The sequence below is a fragment of the Thalia democratica genome, chromosome 7, assembly GCF_965202585.1.
Source record: "Thalia democratica chromosome 7, ktThaDemo2.hap1.1, whole genome shotgun sequence".
In the NCBI taxonomy this organism is placed as follows: Eukaryota; Metazoa; Chordata; class Thaliacea; order Salpida; family Salpidae; genus Thalia; species Thalia democratica.
In genome coordinates this window covers 46,081,847-46,102,345 of record NC_139171.1, presented here as the reverse complement: position 1 = coordinate 46,102,345, position 20,499 = coordinate 46,081,847, and the positions used below count along the sequence as shown (strand labels likewise).

The 20,499-nt window shown below is 25.6% G+C and overlaps 1 protein-coding gene across 1 annotated transcript; it reads left to right on the top strand.

The window, feature by feature from the left end:
* The first annotated feature begins 776 nt into the window (after positions 1 to 776).
* Positions 777 to 15,704, top strand: LOC145840621 (anamorsin homolog). Its single transcript, XM_082947935.1, has 7 exons — positions 777 to 936; positions 4,318 to 4,458; positions 5,517 to 5,584; positions 8,120 to 8,320; positions 11,435 to 11,556; positions 13,461 to 13,536; positions 15,393 to 15,704. Exons 1-7 carry the CDS (start codon positions 783 to 785, stop codon positions 15,483 to 15,485), a joined length of 855 nt encoding a protein of 284 aa, XP_082804061.1. The 5' UTR covers positions 777 to 782; the 3' UTR covers positions 15,486 to 15,704.
* Positions 15,705 to 20,499: the final 4,795 nt, after the last annotated feature.

Sequence of the window (20,499 nt, the reverse complement as noted above, 5' to 3'; positions counted from 1 at the left end):
AATTGTTCTTATAATTAAGTAAGTGGGAGTTAAAGTTAAAATTAGTTTTGAAGAATGTACAATTTAAAAAAAAGGCTAGTTTGTTTAAACTAAGTTTTTTTTTGTTAAAAAAGTGGCATTCTTACTAAATAAATTAAGTTGCTTTTGGTCACTTGGGGATCAAAGTTAGAGAGTTCAATAGTTCACTTATAGAAAGTAATAATTAAAAAGACTTCTTCTCAAAAAATCTATCTCCTAGAGTTTATAGCAAATGTTTTAAATTTTTTTCAGTCTAATCATTGTCTTATTGATAAATTTGTCAAAATAAGTTAAAAAATATAAAGTATTTGATAAATCATCATCAAATCTTTGTAGAAATTGGTTTTATAAATTTTTAACTTCAAATACTTTATTTTTACATATTGATTTTTTTAATTTAAACTTTTCTCATATAAACAAACAAAATTGCATTTCACAAGTTGTTCATAATATTGTAAAGAACACTTTTTTAAAACTCCAGCTGTTTTTGTCCTAAACAACTGATTAAACATTTTTTCATTAAATGAACATTAAACATTAAACTAATATAACATGATTATATTAGTAGTTTTTAGAATATTCCAGCTTGAAAAGTAATGTTTTTAGTAATTGGTTCTTATTACTTCAGAATTTAAAATTTCTCATAAATCAGTGTGGCAACTCTGATTATAATAATAAAAACATTATGCAAGCTTGTAACTACCTTGTAAAAAATTGAATTTAATTTTATTTGCATTAACTATAAAACATTTAGATACTAGAAAATGCTATCTTTAGTTAATAAAGGTCACCATGCACTTGTACTTTGGAATGAACTTCCTGACGAGGCAACTATTAAAAGTTTGCAGGGAAGCTTAACAGAAAAACTAACAGAAACTGGGAAGATTCAAATGGAAAATATCCAAAGGCTGAAATTAGGTTAGTAAATTACTGTAACTTATTTCTAGTTTTCTTTAATTTTTGATTTTTAAATATTTAAATTTTAATAATTGTTAATAAATTGGCAAAAAGGACCAGAGTCAGATTTGAGTTGGAAATAAGGATTAATGAGCTAATAACTAATATTATGTAGAATACTTTTGTATTGAAATATAAAATATACTGTCAGATAGGCCCAGATCTAAATAAAATTTACATGTGTTATTTATAGTTTAAAAGCTTGATATTTTTTTCTTGTATTATTTGTGTGCTATAACAGCTAGTAGGTGCTTAACAAATACAAAGTAAAAATTATTATGACTAAAAAGTTTTAAAAAGTGCTATCAATAATAATTTCAATAAAAAATTAAATATAACTCAGAGTTGCCAAAAAATCTGAAATCCTGTAAAAACCTAGAAAAACCTGGATTTTGACAATTCAGACTAAAAAACCTGGAAAAACCTGGAATTTTAAACAATCTTTACACATAAAGTAGTAAAATTTCAATTTGATACAAAAAATATTATATAGGTATTTTTTTATGTTATCATCAAAAATTTTTCTGTTAAAAACACATTTAAAGTAGCTTTACAGTATGCTTTTAATTTTTTTATACTATTTAACAAAGTTTTTTACTTTATACTTAATTTTAAACTAAAAATAGACCCAAAAACGTGTACTTTTAAAACCTGGATGAAATTGCTTAAAAAATTTGGCAACCAAACTTAAACTGAAAACACTTATTAGTTGTTTTTTATCAACAATTAAAAAAATATTAAGGAGTTGCCAATAAACGTGGAATCCTGGAAATATCTGGAATTTGACAATATAGGCTGAAAAAATCTTTAAAAACCCGGAGTTTTGAACCAACATCACCCAAAAACCTGGTTTTTTAACAATTTTAACATTTAAAGTAATAAAATTCAGGTTTGACACAAAAAGTCTATCACATGTATAGATATTTTTTTTTGTTATCATCAAATTTTTTTATTAAAAAACACATTCAAAGTAGCTTAACTGTATCTTTTTAAATGTTGTTATACTATTTAGACATTTATTTTACCATCCTTAATCTTAATTTTATACTAAAAAAGACCCAAAAACTTGTACTTTTGAAAACCTGGAAGAAGTTCAGAAAACCTCATGCAAATTTCTCAAAGACCTTTGGCAATTCGTATACAGTTTCTTATTGCAAAAAATTGTTTTTTAACACAAAAAGACTACAACTTTAGTTACATATATGGTTTAAAAATAAGTAAAAAACAAAAACAAATTTGTGTTTTCAGTTGAAAATTACTTAAGTCTTCTAATTTTTAAAATACAGTGAAAATTATTGTTATGGAAACAAATTGGTTGTAGTAGAAATAGAAAGCTGTTTCTTGTATTCTGATTACTTTTTCTGTAGAAGAACTTTAATTTTGTTTGAATCATTCTTTAGTCAACTCTAGGTGTAGCATAATTGAATTGTAGCTCATTTTACTATATATAAGTGTTCATATTATATATGTGTTTATATTTATACTTATTGTCGTTTCAGATTTTTCATTGTTAATAAAGTGTTAGAGAGTTTTGTTCATAATATGTTTTTTGTTGTTTATAAATACATAAATGCCACATACTCCAGCTACTCAGGATAGTTTTAGCTTTTTTAAATTTCAGATTGATTAGTGCTAAACTTAGACCAACTCGGGCTAGTTTTAGGGTTTAAAAAAACTCAGACTTACTTAAGAAATTTTAGATATTTTTCATAAATTTCTGATTAGTTTTATGGCTTTAAGTATATTTTTTATAAGAAATGTGTTTTTATTAAGTTCTTTTTATTACTGTTTTAGTACTAATGTGTATTTAAGCTTGATTAACAGTTGTTTTTATCAGCTTTTGGATCATACTATATTTTTTCAAATTTCTGATAAACTTAGGCTGACTTTTTTGCTTCAAAGAGTGGCAACCCTGAGAATAAAAAGTTGTCTGTTAATAATGTTTAGATAACTTTGGCTAGTCTAAAATTTTTTGAAAAATTCAAGCTGACTTTAGCCAACTCAGGCTAGTCTAACCTGAAAAAAATTCAGGCTTACTCACGCTTCTTTGATTCTTTTTTCACAAAACTCGGACTGCTTTGAATATTTTTTCTTAACTCTCAGTATTGTTTGTTCTAATCTTTTTTTTTAACGATTGTGTTTTTATTTAGTCTTTTTGTTAGATTTTGCTGTATTTATATATTTAGGATTGATTAGCAGTATTTTTCAGATTTTGGCTCATTTAAATTATTATTTTTGCAACTCTATAGGTTGACTCAGGCTAGCGCTGGATAGATATATTTCAGGCTATTATTGGTCATTCAGACTTTTTTTTTGCCTGAAGGAGTGAAACCCCGTGCTGGTTTTTCCTTCAGTTTTTCACTTATGCAAGTGTTGTTTTTTTCAATTAAACTGTGACATATGTTTTGGTATAGTTTATAATAATTATGAATTCTAACACATAGAGTTACCTATTATTTATAATTCAATACCAGATAAAGTTTTAAACTTTATTTTATTTATGGCTGATTCTTCTCAAATAATTAATCTATTAATCTTTTTTAACTGAAACCCTCTTATGAATATTATGTATTGTTTTACTTTTTCTTTATAGATAAGAATACAAGATTCAATTTTAAATTTGTATCAATTATGAATTTAGGAGCTTAATATTTTTTGGTTTTAGCAATCGAGACCTGTAAGTTTAAATTAAAGAACTAATATATTTATTAGCTATTGTTTACTTTTTGATTTTAATTGAAACAAAATGTTCAGCTTAAAGATTTTTACATATATAACTGATTTAATTCTGGCATATTAGAGTTTTGAAATTAAAAGATTACATAGATATGTTATCTTTTCTGAATTAAGTGTTATATTTTAGTTAAGCAATAACATAATTAATACTTAACAGTTCAATAATTTTTAAAGTCCTTCTTCGAAAGTTTTAAAGAAAACAACATTTTTTCTCTAACTTTGAATAATAATATAATAATGAGACCCAAATATTTTTTAAAAGTTTCTTGTTTATAAAGTTATTATGTCTTTAAAATGTAAGAATCAACTATTAAAAATAAATTAAGCAGATTATTTTCTTAAAATTTATTCCTTTTTAGTCTAGGTATGTATAAAAAAGAGTTTTTTTTTACATTTTGTTGCTACCTTAACCATGAATACTTAATTATTATAGTTTGAAAACATGGGTGTGTCTCAATGAAAAGTTATTTATTTCAGTTATTACTTATTTTTATTACTTTTTGTCATAAATATTTTTTTTAATATATTCTTATTTTTATCTAAAGTTCAAAAGCTTAAATAGTTAAATTTTTCAAATACATTTTAATTTTTTACTTCTTTTTTTAGCATCTCATCCATTTGAAACTTTTGATGTTGCACTTTGTGGTTTTTTCTCTCAAGACGAAACTTACACCATGGAAAATTTTGCTGAAGTAGCAAAACTGTTGAAACCTAGTGGTTCAATCATAGTATCTGGAACCAGTAAAAGTTAGTATATATTTTAAGTTAAGACCACATAATGATAAAACATTTTTTTTTTCCAAAAATAAACACTGTCTTATATTTGTAGGCCTAAGTATAACTATTCAAAATATAAATAAAAGCGTTTTTTAACAAAAGATTCTAGCGAAACCACTTCACTGGAATATATAATAATAACAAATTATACAGTATCCTTCTTTTATTACACTAACACATGTTTCTGTGTGTTGACGGATTAACACACTTTAACGGATTTATGTAAAAAAATAACTACTCTAAGGAAGAATAGAAGCTAAAGTAGGTATATACATGTGTCCATTAAAAATAGAAATAGTTCGTATAGATTTTTTTAGGTTAGTGGTTATCATAAAAATAAAATACTTTATGTTAAACCCGACTGTTATAAAACTATATATTAAATTAATTGGAGTAAAAATACAAAATAAAATTAGTATTTACACATAATTTGCAGAAAAAATAAATTTGGTAATTTAGATATTGTCAGTTATGCAATAAGTTTCGAATACAAATGTATAAAAAAAAATTCATAGCCATTTTTCTTAAGTTTTTAAAAAAATAGATAAAATTCTAGCTCCTTCATTTTTAAAGCAATGTACTCATAATTTTCATGAAATGTAATAAAAAGGTACTTATGTTCAAAATTAAAAAAATAATATCGTTCAAACCGTTTCAAATTAATTAAGATCTGACTGAGCAAGTTTAAAAACGATTGTCCTAAAACTGTAAGAATAAATTAATTGATATAGATGTAGTCTAGTCTGATTTAGCTTTTTTAGTTTGCACTTTTTATAAGGGACCTATTTAAATTTTCAAGCTTAGAATACATCTAAAAAGTTACGAAGAGTTTTAAAAATGGTATGAATTAATTAGTAAATTAATGTAAAACATATTACTAACTCTTAAGATAGTGCCTTACATCCTATGATTTTAAGTTATACTAATTTAAATAACTTATTATTATTATAGATTATTGTAATTTGCTTATTTACTAAAATGTTTTGAAAATAGTTTTTATTCGGTAGTTTAGTCTTTACATTTTTTAGGTTTCAACTACTCAACAGAAGCAGTAACTTCAAGTTTAAAACTTGCTGGATTTTTAAATGTTACCCATGTTAGTTTTGCCTAAAATTATTTTATTACTAACTAGTTGAATATTTTAAAGTTTATAATACACATTCAAAATTATTAAATTATGGATCAAGACTTTAATACTAGAAAAATATTGGTAACATTTTCTAGTTATTACAAGAGTATTTAAATTCAAACCTAATATTTCAAATTTTTAACAATTCAAATAAAATTAAAATTTTAATGGATTAAATCTAACTATTAATATTATGAAATTTAATGTTTCTATAATTAAAAGTACATTAACTCAAATTCTAACAATTTACTTAAGTTAAAATTTATTTTTTTACCATGCTTATCAGTGTTGTATTGTGGTAAATATTGCATTAATAAAAAAATTAGGTTGTTAAAGATATATAAAAGTTTAAAAACATACATATAAGTACTTAAGACCCAAAATCTATGCAAACTAAATTTAATAAAAGTAAAAAATGTGCAGTAATGTTGCTCTTAAGTACGCACTTCTTAGGTACGCCTTCTGGGTTGAGAAGGCACTTTTTACCAAAAAACATTATTTTAAAATTACTATTTATATTTAGACTGGTACTTCTAAGGTGTGCACTTACTGTGAGTGTACACTTTTATGTTGTGTACTGAAGTGAAAGATTGCTGTACATTTTTTTACTTTTATTTTTGATTATATTTTTTTGAACTTAAATTGATCAATTGTACACTATACTTATTATATTTTACTGATTATATATGTTTACACTCAAACTTTTCAATTTTTATGATCATGGTTGCCACAAAGTCAGGAAAAAAAAAGACATAAGTCAGGAAATTTGATATAAACATGGTTTAAATAAGAAAGTTTATCCTTAATAAAAACTGCATTTCGCTAATGATAGTTTTCAAAAAATAGCTTTTGCAACTAATCCTTTTTTCAGGGTCTAGTTAAATTTTTGGATTAAATTAAACCTTTTAAGTCTTAAGTTGTGTTTATTTTTAAATCGTGTTTTTTAATAGTTTATTTGAATTAGAAAAGTCTTAAAGTCAGCGGATTTTTCTACCTGGTGTAGTTATTCAGATCAATAAAACTTAAAACATGTATAAAAACCATAAGTTCATAATTAATTATTAAAAAATAAATTGAGTAAAAATTATTAAAAAACAGACATGTCAATAAATCTACATTTAAATCAAAGTTGAATTCATTTTAATTATTTAATCACAGTAATTTTAGTCATTATAACTTTAAAATAACCAACTAAAACTCAAGTATTTCTATAAGCTTTATGTAGGACTGTTTTTACTTAAATATTAATACAATATTATTGTATGATCTATATTCTATACAAATCAGTACATAGTGTTGCCAAAAATTCTGGAAAAGTCAGAAAACTTGATATAAACATAATCTAAATAAGAAAGTTTATCCTCACTAAAAACTGCATTTTGCTAATGTTAGTTTCAGAAAAAGTTTGCTTTAGCAATTCATCCCTTTTTCAGGGTCTAATCGAGTTGTTGGATAAAATAAGAATATTTTATTATCTGTATTACTTTTTGAGTCTTTAGTTATAAATTTTTGAATCTGTTTTAACTAAGAATTTGATTTAAAAACGTCAGGATTTTTTTTAGCGTGATCTGAGGCAACCCTGCATGTAGGATTTAAAGTTGTTTTTAGCTAAGTTTATTAATAACAATGTTCAGTTAAGTTCATTTGCAATGAATACTTACTAGAAAGTTTCAATCACAGGTAAATTTTACAATTTGCATTCGTATTTGATTTTAAATTACTTATAATATAAAACGTACATGTTGTTAACTACTCAGAAATTAGTTTTGTGATCCCTGCAAAATTCAATTAATACTTAAACACTATTATTAGTGTATCATTGTCTAATTTCAAACTTAAATAATGTTTTTAAGAAGAAACATTGCAATTTTGTCATTTTATAAAAAAATAAATCTTACAGTGTTTTTATTTATCAATGTTGTGTTTTATGTGTGCTAAAAGTATGATTGTATGTAACACCTAAAATTTTCAAATCGAAAAAAAGTTTTTAATGTTAAAAAAGTTTTTATGTAATGAACCTTATCCAATTTAAAACAATTTAAAACAGTAAGAACGGTTGTAATTACTGTATTTGTTGAAAATCTAATCGAGTAAAGTAATTTATGGTTCATTAAAAAATACCTTAAAATGATTTAGAACGCATCTATGAACTAAAATTATTATTTTCAATATCAACATAAAAAATATTTACAGAGACTGTTTTATTAAAATCAGAAAATAAAAAGTATTATTAATAAACTAGTGTAAAAAATTGAAATGTTGTAATTGCCAACATTTTAGTTAAAAATAAAATAATACGAAATAAAAAAGGTTCATCAATTTAAAATTATTATTTAAAAAAGCTTTAAAAAACTTCAAAGATTAAATATTATAGTTTTAGAAGTCTTATTTAAGAATAAAAATAAAAACACAAGTTATTTTTAGTCTAATTATACTTATACAGAAATAGATTTTGAACAAAATACGTTTGCAGTTTAATAAGATTTTATCTATTTTCCTTAGCTGCCACACTCGATGGAAAAAGGTGAAGGCAATTCTGGAACCTTTTTGGTAAAAGCTGAAAAGCCAAACTTTAAGGTTGGTTCCTCTGCAAAGTTGCGAATAAATCTAAGCAAGAAAAGACCGGCTGCCAGTGAACAGGACAAGGAAAATGCTAAGAAAACTTGGACACTTTCTCTCAATGATATTAACGACGATGACTTGGTTAGTTTATGCTAATATTTAAGGATTCATTTGCATTGTGGTGTTCCTATAGAACAGGGTTCGACAGCTTTTTACAAGTAATATGTTAAGTTTTCTAAAAATCTTTTCGTTGGCTAAACCGGTAAAAAATCTATGTGGCCGCTTCAACTTAATAAAATTATACCAAAGTGTTAAAAAAACTCTTTAATGTAAGATGGTTATAAATTATCATTAATATCACTACTGTTTTACTTAATTTATTTAAAAGCATATTTTTAATTATTTAAAAAAAGCTTTATTGAATCTGAAAAATATATCACTAGCTTATCAGATAAATAACATTTTTGCTTATCCGATTTGGCACGCATGTCTTAGTTTGCCGAACTGTGCTAACCAGTAGTAATAATCCTTACCAATGCATCATAATATATGAAATAACTTCAATTTTTATACAAAAATAGTTTAAAAGATACTTATAATTTTTTTTTGTATTTCAACTTGAATTTATTTCATGTTGAAGGTATAAAAAGATTTTTTTTTTGGAAAGTAAGTTTTATTTCTAGCCGTGTTTAGGTTTTATTATATAGCTTATTTAACTTTCTCCTAATTTTTTAGAAAGTTCACTATATTTTTTAGATAATCAAGTTTTCAATACTAAACCAAAAAAAATTCTTGATTAACCTTTTTTTGTGATAAGCGTTACAGTATCATATCGTTAGTCTAGCAAGTTCATAAACAAAATAAAAGTAGTAGAAATTTTTTAAAAACAATCATTTCTTTCTCTCTTAGTTAATAATTTGTATTGTTTTAGCTACGTGACATAGTTAATTGAAATAACTTATGTTGATTATTTAAATTTACAACAGTATAAAAAAAATATCCAATTTAAGACCATTCAAATCAAGACAATTCAAACTATTAAGACAAATCAATTTATCTAAATTCTGATGATACAGTTTAAAAAAAATTGTTAAATGACACAACAAATTAAATTTTTAAGTTTTAATAGAAAAAGTTCTAATTAAGACAATTTCAATATCTATTAAAATACTAAATCTAGAACATTTTACTTGGTTAATGCATACTCTAAATTAGATTATTATTATCTAATTTTAAACTTTAATTTTTAAATATTTTTTTTAATTTAAAGTTATTGATTAAAGAAAGATATTTGTTGTTGATTTTAGTAATAAAGTTATATATTATTTTTTACTATATTTAGGTACAATAGGTAAATAAGTTTATACTGAACTACAAACAAATTTAAACACAGAAATTGATTTTTACACTAGTTTAATTTTCAAGTTTGCTTAAATAAATTTAATATAAAACTGATAACATAAGAAATATTTATCAAAACTTAAATATTTACTTAAATTTAATAAAGTCATAAGTTGTTTTTTATGTTTAAAATGAAGTAAAATGTTCTTTACTAAGTATAGCTTGAGTATTTTAAAAAATATGACGCTAATTCTATAGAATTAAAATAGTTTGATTTTGCACTTAATTTTTATTTACTTAATTATTAGTTATTTTTTAAAATATTGATCTACATTTTCAATAATCGGAATTAGTGTTGTTTTATTTTAGACTTTGATTATATACCGTCATCAAGATATTGATTTGTTAAAGAAGTTGTTCTTTTTAAATTTTTTGTTTTTAGGTACATACTTTATTATAGTTATTCGTTCCATTTATATTTTATCGATAATTTCAACTTTCAGTCAATAATATAAATTTTGTTGAGATACATCTATTACTAGTTTTATAACAAGATCAATGTATCTGTTTTATAAAATTTAATAATTTTTTTCAGATTTGATTATTTGAAATCTTTAGTTCAAGAAGTCTAAAACACAAAATGGTTTTTGGCTTTATTTTAGCAGTTATTCAGATGTTGTTTTGATAAAAGCTCAGCAAACTATGTTTAGTTACAATTAAAAGGATATTAAGTATTGATAAATATTATTTGCAATTTTTGGCTCCGTTATTCTGTTGATTTTACTAGCAAACATAACATTAAAAATAAAATATCTTGGTGTAAAAGTTCCAAACGTTTATTTTTTTTATGTAGTTTGTTTCTAATTATAAAATATTGATTTATCTTTAAAACTTTAATACTCATTTTTTTATTAAAATTGTTTAATATTTTGAAAAAAATGATTAAAGTTAAATAATAGTGACATGTAAAAAATTAGGCACATGTTTCAAGTGTACTTTCTTTGTACAAACATTGACTTGCACGATTTCAGTATTGTATAATACAAGCATGATTGCAAAAGTTATGAGTATACTTTTGTGCTGGTAATAGCTCTAATTTTTAGATTTTAAAGTATTTTTACTTGGAATTGTTAACTGTTATAAGGAATAGTGTCATTATTTTTTTTCATAATTTTAAATTTAATAAAATTTAATTTATTTAAAGCTTCTTTAATCGTGTATTTTATAAGCTGTTTATCTATATTATATTAAAGATTTTATAAAAAGTTCTGGTCGATAGTGCTCGACAAACTGAATTTGAGCTAAATATTTATTTGATTATATAAAAAACAATAGTTTATACGACTGAGCGTATATGATGTATTTAACCTCATATACTCATCAGTAAGTTAAAGTTTATTTACAATGTTTCACAGAAATTTTGAATTTGAAAATTTTATAGTAGTTATGATGTAGTAATAATAAAGGTTTTTGTACAGTAAGTTGAGATTAAAAAATACGCTGATCTTATTAGTTTAAGAATTTGTGCATTTTGAAAAGTTTGGAAAGGTTGTATTAGAAAAATATTTAAAACTGAATTAGAAAAATATTTTAAACTATTCGTGTTTGCGGCTTATATTGACTTTGATTTAATATTTAGTTAGTTTTAATTTTGCTAAAAAAGTATTTTTGATAGTTAATGCATATTTTGTCTTTCGCTTTTCTTGTTATGTATTATGTTCTTGTCTGATTTATCATATTCTATTTTTTCTTAAGTTGCAAAGTTTGCAGCCGAATTTAGTATTGAATTTTGATTTTGTCCTGTTCAGTATTTCCCATTTAATTTTGTAGTCTGTATTGTTCTATTCTGATGAGTATATGATGTGATATATCTCATATAAAAAACGGTCGTTAACGTTTAAAATTTTAACTTAGGATTTAATTGATGACGATGACTTATTAGACGCCAACGATTTGAAAAAACCAACCAGCGAAGATTTGAAAGCTTCTTGCGGTACATCTGCGCCTGGAAAAAAGAAGAAAGCTTGTAAAAATTGGTAAGGGTTAAACATAAAATTACAATTTTTAATAATTTTGTTTACATTTTTTTGTACTTAGTAAGTTTTAAACAGTTTTAATTTTTAAACAGTATGATCAGAAATGAGTAAAAAGGCTAATTAGAAATTTGTAGGCAATGTAAAACAGTATTTTTAAACTAAGGGGTGATATCGTTTTTGATATGAGTCATTAGATTCAAAATTATAAGTTGTGTGTCTTTCTCCTTAAAAAACTATGTTGTTCTAACTAAGCCACTAGTATTAAGCTATTTGGTTATTGTCAATTTTTTTTTAACGTTATACCGATTTTTTCAATTATTTATATGAAATATGCTATATTTTAAAAAATACTACTAATTTAAGGTTTATAATGTGCTTATTCTTATTACTTCAAAAAGAAAACAAATACTGTAAGAGCTTTGTTTAAAAAAAATAACTATGAGTTCATTTGGATACAGACAAAATTATTAGATGCCTCATAACATGTATTTAGTTATAATATAGACTGTAAAAATAACAGTTGTTTAGTCAGTTTCATTAAGTATAAAAGGTTTGTTAAGAAAAATTGTTCCTTGCTTTTAGGGATATAGTTGTTTTCGCGAATTGTCACAATATAAGTAAAGCATTTGTTCTATAAAGCCAAGTATTTAAAGAAAATTAAGATCTTAATAAATCTACTTATGTTTATTAATATCGTTGGGCTAAGTTAAGTAAAAAGCAAAACTTATATTCAATACTTCTAGGTCTAAAGTTTAAATTGGTTCTAAAAGTTAAATTATCAAAAAACTTTTAAATTTTTAATCTCTTTTAATATTTTTAACTATTACCATTTTTTTATTTGTCCTTAAATAAAGTTTTAAAAGTATTAGCTGTTTTTTAGTTAGAAAGGTTTTTAGAATTTTTATAGATCTTTTAGTAACAACCATATAAAATAGGATTGCCACTTGATTAGGATTACCACTTGATAAGGAATTTTTTTCCATAAAGGAAAAATTCCCCGATTGACCAAGTGATGATCATGTGAATTCAAATACATTTGACAGTCAATCATATATTTAACGTAATTTTATTTGTAAAAATTTTTTTTTTATAAATTCTAATTTACAAAATGTTTTAATTTTTTTATTTCATTAAAAATAAATAAAAGATAATTTAACTTAATATTCCAATAAACCAATTGTTCAGTTTAACATTAGTACTCAGTTTCTGATTTTATTCTTCTAAAAGTTAGCAAAGCTGGGAGTCTTGTACAAATTTTAGATGAAACATTTATTTAACTTAAATGATAGCATCATATTTTGATATTTTTTTGTTTTGAATAAATAAGTAATTATACTGAATACAAGAATTATTTTTTTTTCGTAAATTAGTGACTACTTTTAATTTCAATGAATTATCTTTTTCAAAACTGATTAGAAAGCATTTTACAAACAAAGAATATATTTCAAGTTTTTTTGTGGTATTTAAACTCTCTTATTTAATCTATATCTAATTTAATTCAGAGTTGTTATTTTAAAAATTGTGATAGAATCAAGTTTTTAAAAAACGAAATAGTTTTTATTCAAATACATTATAGAATTTGAGCTCCATTTGCATAACTATTATTTTGTACTAAAAGCCAGTTTTGCAATAAATTTGAAAATAATATATCAAGTACTATCGTCGTATATTTTAAAGTGTAATAACTCAAATTATTTAGTTTACAACCAAAAGCTAGTTATTATAATTTTGATTTTATTTCTGCAGCTTAAACAAATTTAATACTTCATAAAAGTTTTAAACTTTTATTAAATTAATTTTTTTATAACTAAAAGAATCCATTTTAAGCATTTTTTTTTTAGTAGTGTAAATAAATTTTTAGCTCTGTTATATTGTTTTTAAATGTTTTATATAATTTTTTTTAGTACATGCGGCCTGGCTGAAGAGTTAGAAAACGGTGTTGAATTGCAACCTAAGTCTGTTACTTCTGCATGTGGAAGTGTTAGTTTATATTAAGTAATTAGTTGTAAAAGTATTTTAATGTACTAGTAACTTTTTAAGCATATAACAGGGTTGCTAAAAAACTTAGATACCTGGAAAAACTAGAATTTGAGAAATTAAAAAAAAAACCTGGAATTTTAAACAATTTTTTCATGTTAAATAGAAAAATTTTGATTTGACACAAAAAATCTACCATATAGATATAAAAAAAATTCTTATCATCAAAATTTTTTTTATTAAAAACATATATGAAGTAGCTTTACAGTATCTTTTCAATATTTTAATACTTTTTAACATAGTTTTTTACCTTAAAGTGAACTAAAAAATAAAAATAGACCCAATAATCAGGGTTGCCACTTTACCTGGAATCCTGGAAAAACCTGGAATTTGACAATTTAGGCAAAAATAACCTGGAAAAACCTGGAAATTTGATCATAAAACCTGGAAAAACCTGGAATTTTTAATAATTTTAACATTATCAGTAGTATAATTTCGATTTGACACAAAAAATCTATCATACAAATATGATTTTTTTGCATTAATCAAAAATTTTTTTTTTTTTTTAAACACAATTAAAGTAACTTCACAGTATCTTTTCAATGTTTTTATAATATTTAATACAGTTTCTAATATAGAAATTAACCTAAACTAAAATTAAACCCAAAAATGTGTACTTTTAAAAACCTGGAAGAAATTTATAAAACCTGGAAAAAAATTTGAAAAAACGATTGGCAACCTTGTAAAAAACACATTTAAAGTAGCTTTACAGTATCTTTTCAATGTTTTTATACTATTTAACACATTTTCTTACCATAAACTTAACTTTAAACTAAAAATAGACCCAAAAATGTGTACTTTTAAAAACCTGGAAGAAATTTGGAAAATATGGAAAAATATTTGAAAAAAACGAGTGGCAACCCTGAATAATGTGTAGTTTAAAATACCTGGAGTAAATTTTAAAAACCTGGAGAAAGTTTGCCAAAAATATTTGGCAATCCTGGTATATATATTTTTTTAATTTTTTCATAGTGTTTGAAAATGGTAAAAACTTGTTTAGTTAGTTTGTTATTTTGACCAAAAAACCGTTACTTTTTACTTATATCAGCATTGTTTAAAGACATAAGAATTCAACTGTCTGCGATCTTAGACTGAATATTTCAGAGTTTAGTACATTATAGTATTTTAAAAGTTGAATATTAATCAATAATTCTTATATTCTAAGAATTGCTTTTGACAATTACTGCTTGTATTGAAAAATAGTAAATAAAATGTATACTAGGCATTAATTAGTACCATATTGTTTTAAGTGATTTTAACTAACATAAAAAGCAAAACTTTGTTCCTGCATAAATTAAATATAACAATATCCTTTTTTCCTCTTAAAAAAAAAGAAAGTAATACTTAAAATATTTTAAAAAGAATTTCTGTGCAATTTTTGATAAAACTTCTTTTTTAGTTCTAAATTTTTAATAACTCATGAAGTTGTGTTATTTCATGCGTATAAGTAGCAATCTAAATCAACGAGTGATATATCACACTTTAATTGTTACAACAAGTAAATTCTACTTCCAAATTAAATTAAGTCATACAGTTTGTACAACTACGTATTTTTACTATATTACAACTCTTAAATATTGTTAATATTTAGTTATTTTCTAAATATTTTGATATAGAAGGGAAACTTACTTATTAAAATTCTAGAATGAAATTCAAAAAACGGCTATCGACCCTGTAATAAACCCACTATCAAACAAAAATATTACTATTATTTCGTGTCATATATCTAAAAATAATTATTATTAACTACATCAGATCTGTTTATTACGTTTTTTTGTGAACAACTAATTGTATAACAGTGTTATCTCGGAGATGCATTCCGCTGTGGAAGTTGCCCGTATTTGGGCATGCCTGCATTCAAACCAGGCGAAAAAGTGGAGTTGAACCTATGATGATTCTACTGATGGACTTATTAAATGTGCTGATAAATACATAAATTACTTGTTTTTTGGTTTTAAAATTGAAATATTGATTTACTTATTAATAAAGTTCCCTCTTAAATATGTGATTAATTTCTAAGATTATGTATGTTTTCAATTAAATTTGGGTAAATTTATTGTTTGTAAGCTGGAAAGATATTTTTTTAATAACTAATAAAAAGAAAGAAGAAACTTTTTGGTTACTTATGTTTAGCACTTACTTAAAATTTAAGTTGTAACTTACAGCAAAATGACTGTCTTTCATTTTTTTAGTATACATTTTATATAAAAATTCGATAGTAAATTTGGTTTGTACAAATAATAAATAGGACCATTTTGTTTGTTGTCATAGACACATTTAAAGTTAGCTATACACTATATTTTCATTGTTATTATACTACTTAAGAACGTTTTTTTTTAATAAGTTTATTTTTATGCTATTAATGGACGAAAAAGTTTTTGAAATCTGGAAGATGTTCAGAAAAACTAGAAGAATTTTACAAAAAAACGTTTGGCAACCCTGATATTTTATAAAAAACTAGTTTTGTTTCTCTATGTTAAATTAATATTTTAGTGTTACAGTAGTATAGCTACTAAGTTGTGTTTATGATTACCACGGTAATAAAAATTTTACAGCTATTTTTTAAAGCAGGACTCAGCAGTGTTTAATAAGTAACCTGCCAATTTTCCTATAAAAAGTTGTTCCCGAGCCGCATTGTATAGAAAATAGTCATCTGCGAGCCGTAGTTTTTTAAATTAGTTGCATTGGTCAATAAAAAATAGTATTTTAACCAAAAGTGTTAAGGAACTAGTAATAATACTACACTAGTAATTACTGAACATTAAATAAAGAATCTAGTTAAAATATCTTACTAATGAGATTTTTTTTACTGTTTTACCTCTTATAATTCCTAATATAAAACCTAATATTTCAAATTATGTTTAAGTTATGTAACTCCAGCAGCATACGTAAAATAGCAACATATTTTTTAGATAAAGATATAGTTTAGTATGTTTATTACCCTCAGTTTATTAACGTTATATGAAAAAGTTACAAATAAAAACAAATTGACTTATTTAACTGTAACACAAATTTCTATATAGTTTTAGTTTCTTGACATTTTAACTGACAACTACTTAAGTTAACGTAAGGTTAATCTAAAATATTGTTTGCTAACTTAAATTAATATTATTTTAGTAAATAATTTGAGTTTCATAATGTTTGAAAATTTTATGATAATTGAACTACGAAAAATGTTAAAAAATGGATTTGTAATTAAGGCATTACATTCGAAAAAAAATAAAGCTAAGTAAGTAAAACAGAAGTACAAATATAAATTATTAAAGGTTAAAAAATTATACTTGATTTGTTTTCAAAATTTTGCGATAAGTCTAAGTTTTTAAATATGTTAAAATTAAAAGATACATATGATTGCATAAATCAAATAAAGTTTGTCGCATTCGATTCTTTTTTTTTTAATTAAAAATGGTAAGGAGCCGTAGTTTGCAAAATCATAAATAAAAAGAAATAAATATCAATTCTGAACTAAAAAACTTTCAGTGTTTAATCTTAATGTTTAAGATAGTTTTAAATAGTTAAAATTTCAAACTATTTTAAACAAAGTACAATTTAAATAAAGTACTTCGTGTTTATTTATTTTCAAATCGGTACTTTGAATTTTTAACGAATAATAAATAATTTTAAACATATTAGTTTAGTTTCTTTGACAACAGAGTTTTTTATTTATTTATGACGTTTCTACTTATATTTCTACTTCAACTTTTTTTTAATTTAGTTTCACATTAAATTTACTTTACTGCTTGCATCAGTAAATTATTTAGCATCGAAAGTTATTTTTGCTATTGAAATGAATTCTAATCCTAGTACCGATATAATTGAATTGGAAAATAGAATTAAAGCTCTCGAGGTTAGTTAAAAATATAATTCTAATACAACTTTAATGAAGAAATATATCAAATATAAAAAAAGCTTTACGATTGAAATACTCAAACTGCCTGTTAAAAACTACTTTTACGAACCAAATTTAGAATAATCCTTGCTAATGTGTTTCTTAAATAAAAAATAAAGTTTTCTTCAAATAAAAATAGTATAGATAATTGATAAATCAATGTTATCTAACTAGTCTCTCTGTTTTTAAATCTAGACTTTTTACAAACTTTTGGCTAATTAGAAAGTACTATAACGCTGTGCTATTTTAGTAAACAGGACACAAATTTCAAAATGAACAAATGCTTGTTTATATGCATTTGTTGAGTAATTTGTTTAGCAAGTTGTATTGGGATTAAAAATACAGTAAAATCACTTTAATATACAAAAAACTACTTTTTTAGATTAAATCGAAATTTATCAATAGTTTTTTTTATCTTTTAAATTACTTGATATCCTAAAATACTGTATGTAACAAAATATAAACTACATAACTTGGTTGCATAAAACAGTTATCCTCAATCTTTTTAAAATCTGTGCATAGCAGACAAACAAGAGTTTCTGTGCACACTAAATTACTGAGTAAATACTTAACTGTACAAAAAATACAATGATCATAACTTTACAGTATTTGAAGAGTGTAGTTCATTGTATAAAACAAAAAGTTTTATATACTTATTTAGAGCTATCAAAAATACTTTTTGTAGATGAATTAAAACAAAATATCAATCGATTTTATAAATAATTTAACTGCTATCAAAATTTTTTTTTCATCAAATATTTATTTTTTGTAATTTGTAATTACGGTGCACAGACTTAAAACCATAAGTTTGTATAAGACAAAAATTATTTTGACGATACCCATTTAATGTAATTTTCAGGCGAATAATGCCGGAGAAAAAAAAGAAAACATAAGAAAAGAGGTGATAATAAAGAAACTTCACTTGGACAAAAATCAAATGAGAAAAAAGCTGAGAAATTTTGGAATTATAGCAAAAAGTGAAGAAAGTAGAAAAAAGGAGATAATGAGAGTTAACAAGAGATTGATTGCAAAAATCAGGGCTATAGAAAAAAATGTTTCTGAAAGAAAAGGTGTCATGTGTAAAAATGCTTCTTTAAAAGGTAAAAAAAAAAAAAAAAAAAGTTTAATGAGAAGAAAATTTGAAGAAGGAGTTGTTTGAAATCAAGAAGAAGTATGAGGCAAGAGAGGAAAAACTGAATAAGGAAATTCTTCGGAAAGAAAGTATCATAAATAAATTGCACAAAGAAAAAAATGTTGCAAATAAAAATTTAAAAGAAGATAAAAATGTGAAAGAAAACATAAAGAAAGAAAACTGTATGCTAAAAAAAGATAGTAAAGAACTATCAAACGAAAATAATAAGTTTAAATCTGAGAATAAAGAATTGGAAATCGCGTAACATTGACAGAGGGATCAACAAAAGGGGTGTTGACCCACACTCTTCGCGCCGTAGCCAACCTGGTCCATCAGACCAACCACAAGCAACGTGCGAAAGATATGGTGACCACGACGTGAGTGAACACGCTTTAATTGATACACAGGGTATAGAAATCAGTGCCGAGATTGACATGAATATAGGGGGGAATCAGTCAGGAAATAACCAAAAGGAGGAAGAACCCCAGGCAGCAATGGGCAGTTATCAACAACCTAGAGACCAGCCTAATCCAAGTGGTCTGCCAAGACAAAGCTACCCACCCCAACAAAATTCTACACCTAGCAACTATGGGCCTCCACCAAGGGTGACAGGACCACCTAGCAACAGCTCCATTCCTCCAGCAAGAACCTCACCCTTGCCACTCCAACAGCAACTCCAACCTAACCACTTAAACATGGACTATTCCCTCCAAAACAACAGGAGACCCCCTATTCAAGTGCCACCTCAAGAACTGGGTGCCGAGGAGTTAGTACAGGGGATCAAAGATTTGAAGGAACAAATTCGACGGGCTAAACTTCTAGAGGAATTTCGAAAATTACAAGAAGAATTACATGAATTGAGAAGTCTAAATCCATCCACAAGGACAAATCACGACATCTCAACTCAGGTTAGACAGAATACATACATGGATCCTCAAATCCAGGTTCCCCACCAGGTTTCACACACCTCAAAGGCTCAAGACCTACCAAGGAGCCAGGTGATATCTCCGCCTCATGCAAAAAACGAGCTCCCAAACTCTCCGCAGTGAGAGGGAGAGTGATTGGGGCTACACTATCTCACACCCAAGCTGTCCAGTTTGTAAATAAAACCGCCCCTCGACAGCAACCCCCATCTCAACCGAGATCAACCAGAAATGCCTCAAACTGCACTATAAGTCATCCAGGAAATGAAGTGTCCACACCTTCAAACAAACCAAAGATGACTTTTCATATAAAGCAAACAGCCTCACGTAGTGCAGCAGAAACACCTGATGAGAACCAAAGTTCTGAGCAACCGCAGCCAACATCAACAGGGCCAGCGTCAACGGTCAGCGCCACCAAAGTCAGCACCTCCACGACCAGCGTCAACGATCCGAGCTACCTTAGCCAGCACCACAACGGGCAGTCCCAACGGTCTGCGCAAACACAGCCAGCATCACCAGGGCCAGCGTCAACGGTCAGCGCCGCCGAAGCCAGCACCTCCACAACCAGCGCCAACGATCTGAGCCACCTTAGCCAGCACCACAATGGGCAGTCCCAACGGTCTGCGCAAACACAGCCAGCATCACCAGGGCCAGCGTCAACGGTCAGCGCCACCGAAGCCAGCACCTCCACGACAAGCGCCAACGATCCGAGCTACCTTAGCCAGCACCACAACGGGCAGTCCCAACGGTCAGCGCAACCGCAGCCAGAACCACAACAAAAATCTCTCGACACTACCAATCACAACAAAGATAAAAGTGTAAAAAAATGGACATTTCAACTAAATAAATTCCCTGCACCCAAACCGAAGAACCTCCCTCAGGGCCTACTATTTGTAACGGATTCAAACACAAATGTCATCTTTTTGGTTGACAGCGGATCCGAAATTTCAATCCTGCCGAAG

Bases quoted from the DNA above. Each gene is read 5' to 3' on its own strand.
- LOC145840621 (XM_082947935.1), top strand. From the start codon at position 783: ATGCTATCTTTAGTTAATAAAGGTCACCATGCACTTGTACTTTGGAAT. The intron at 8,321-11,434 runs GTTAGTTTATGC...ATTTTAACTTAG, and splicing joins ATATTAACGACGATGACTTG to GATTTAATTGATGACGATGA. The intron at 13,537-15,392 runs GTTAGTTTATAT...ATTGTATAACAG, and splicing joins TTACTTCTGCATGTGGAAGT to TGTTATCTCGGAGATGCATT.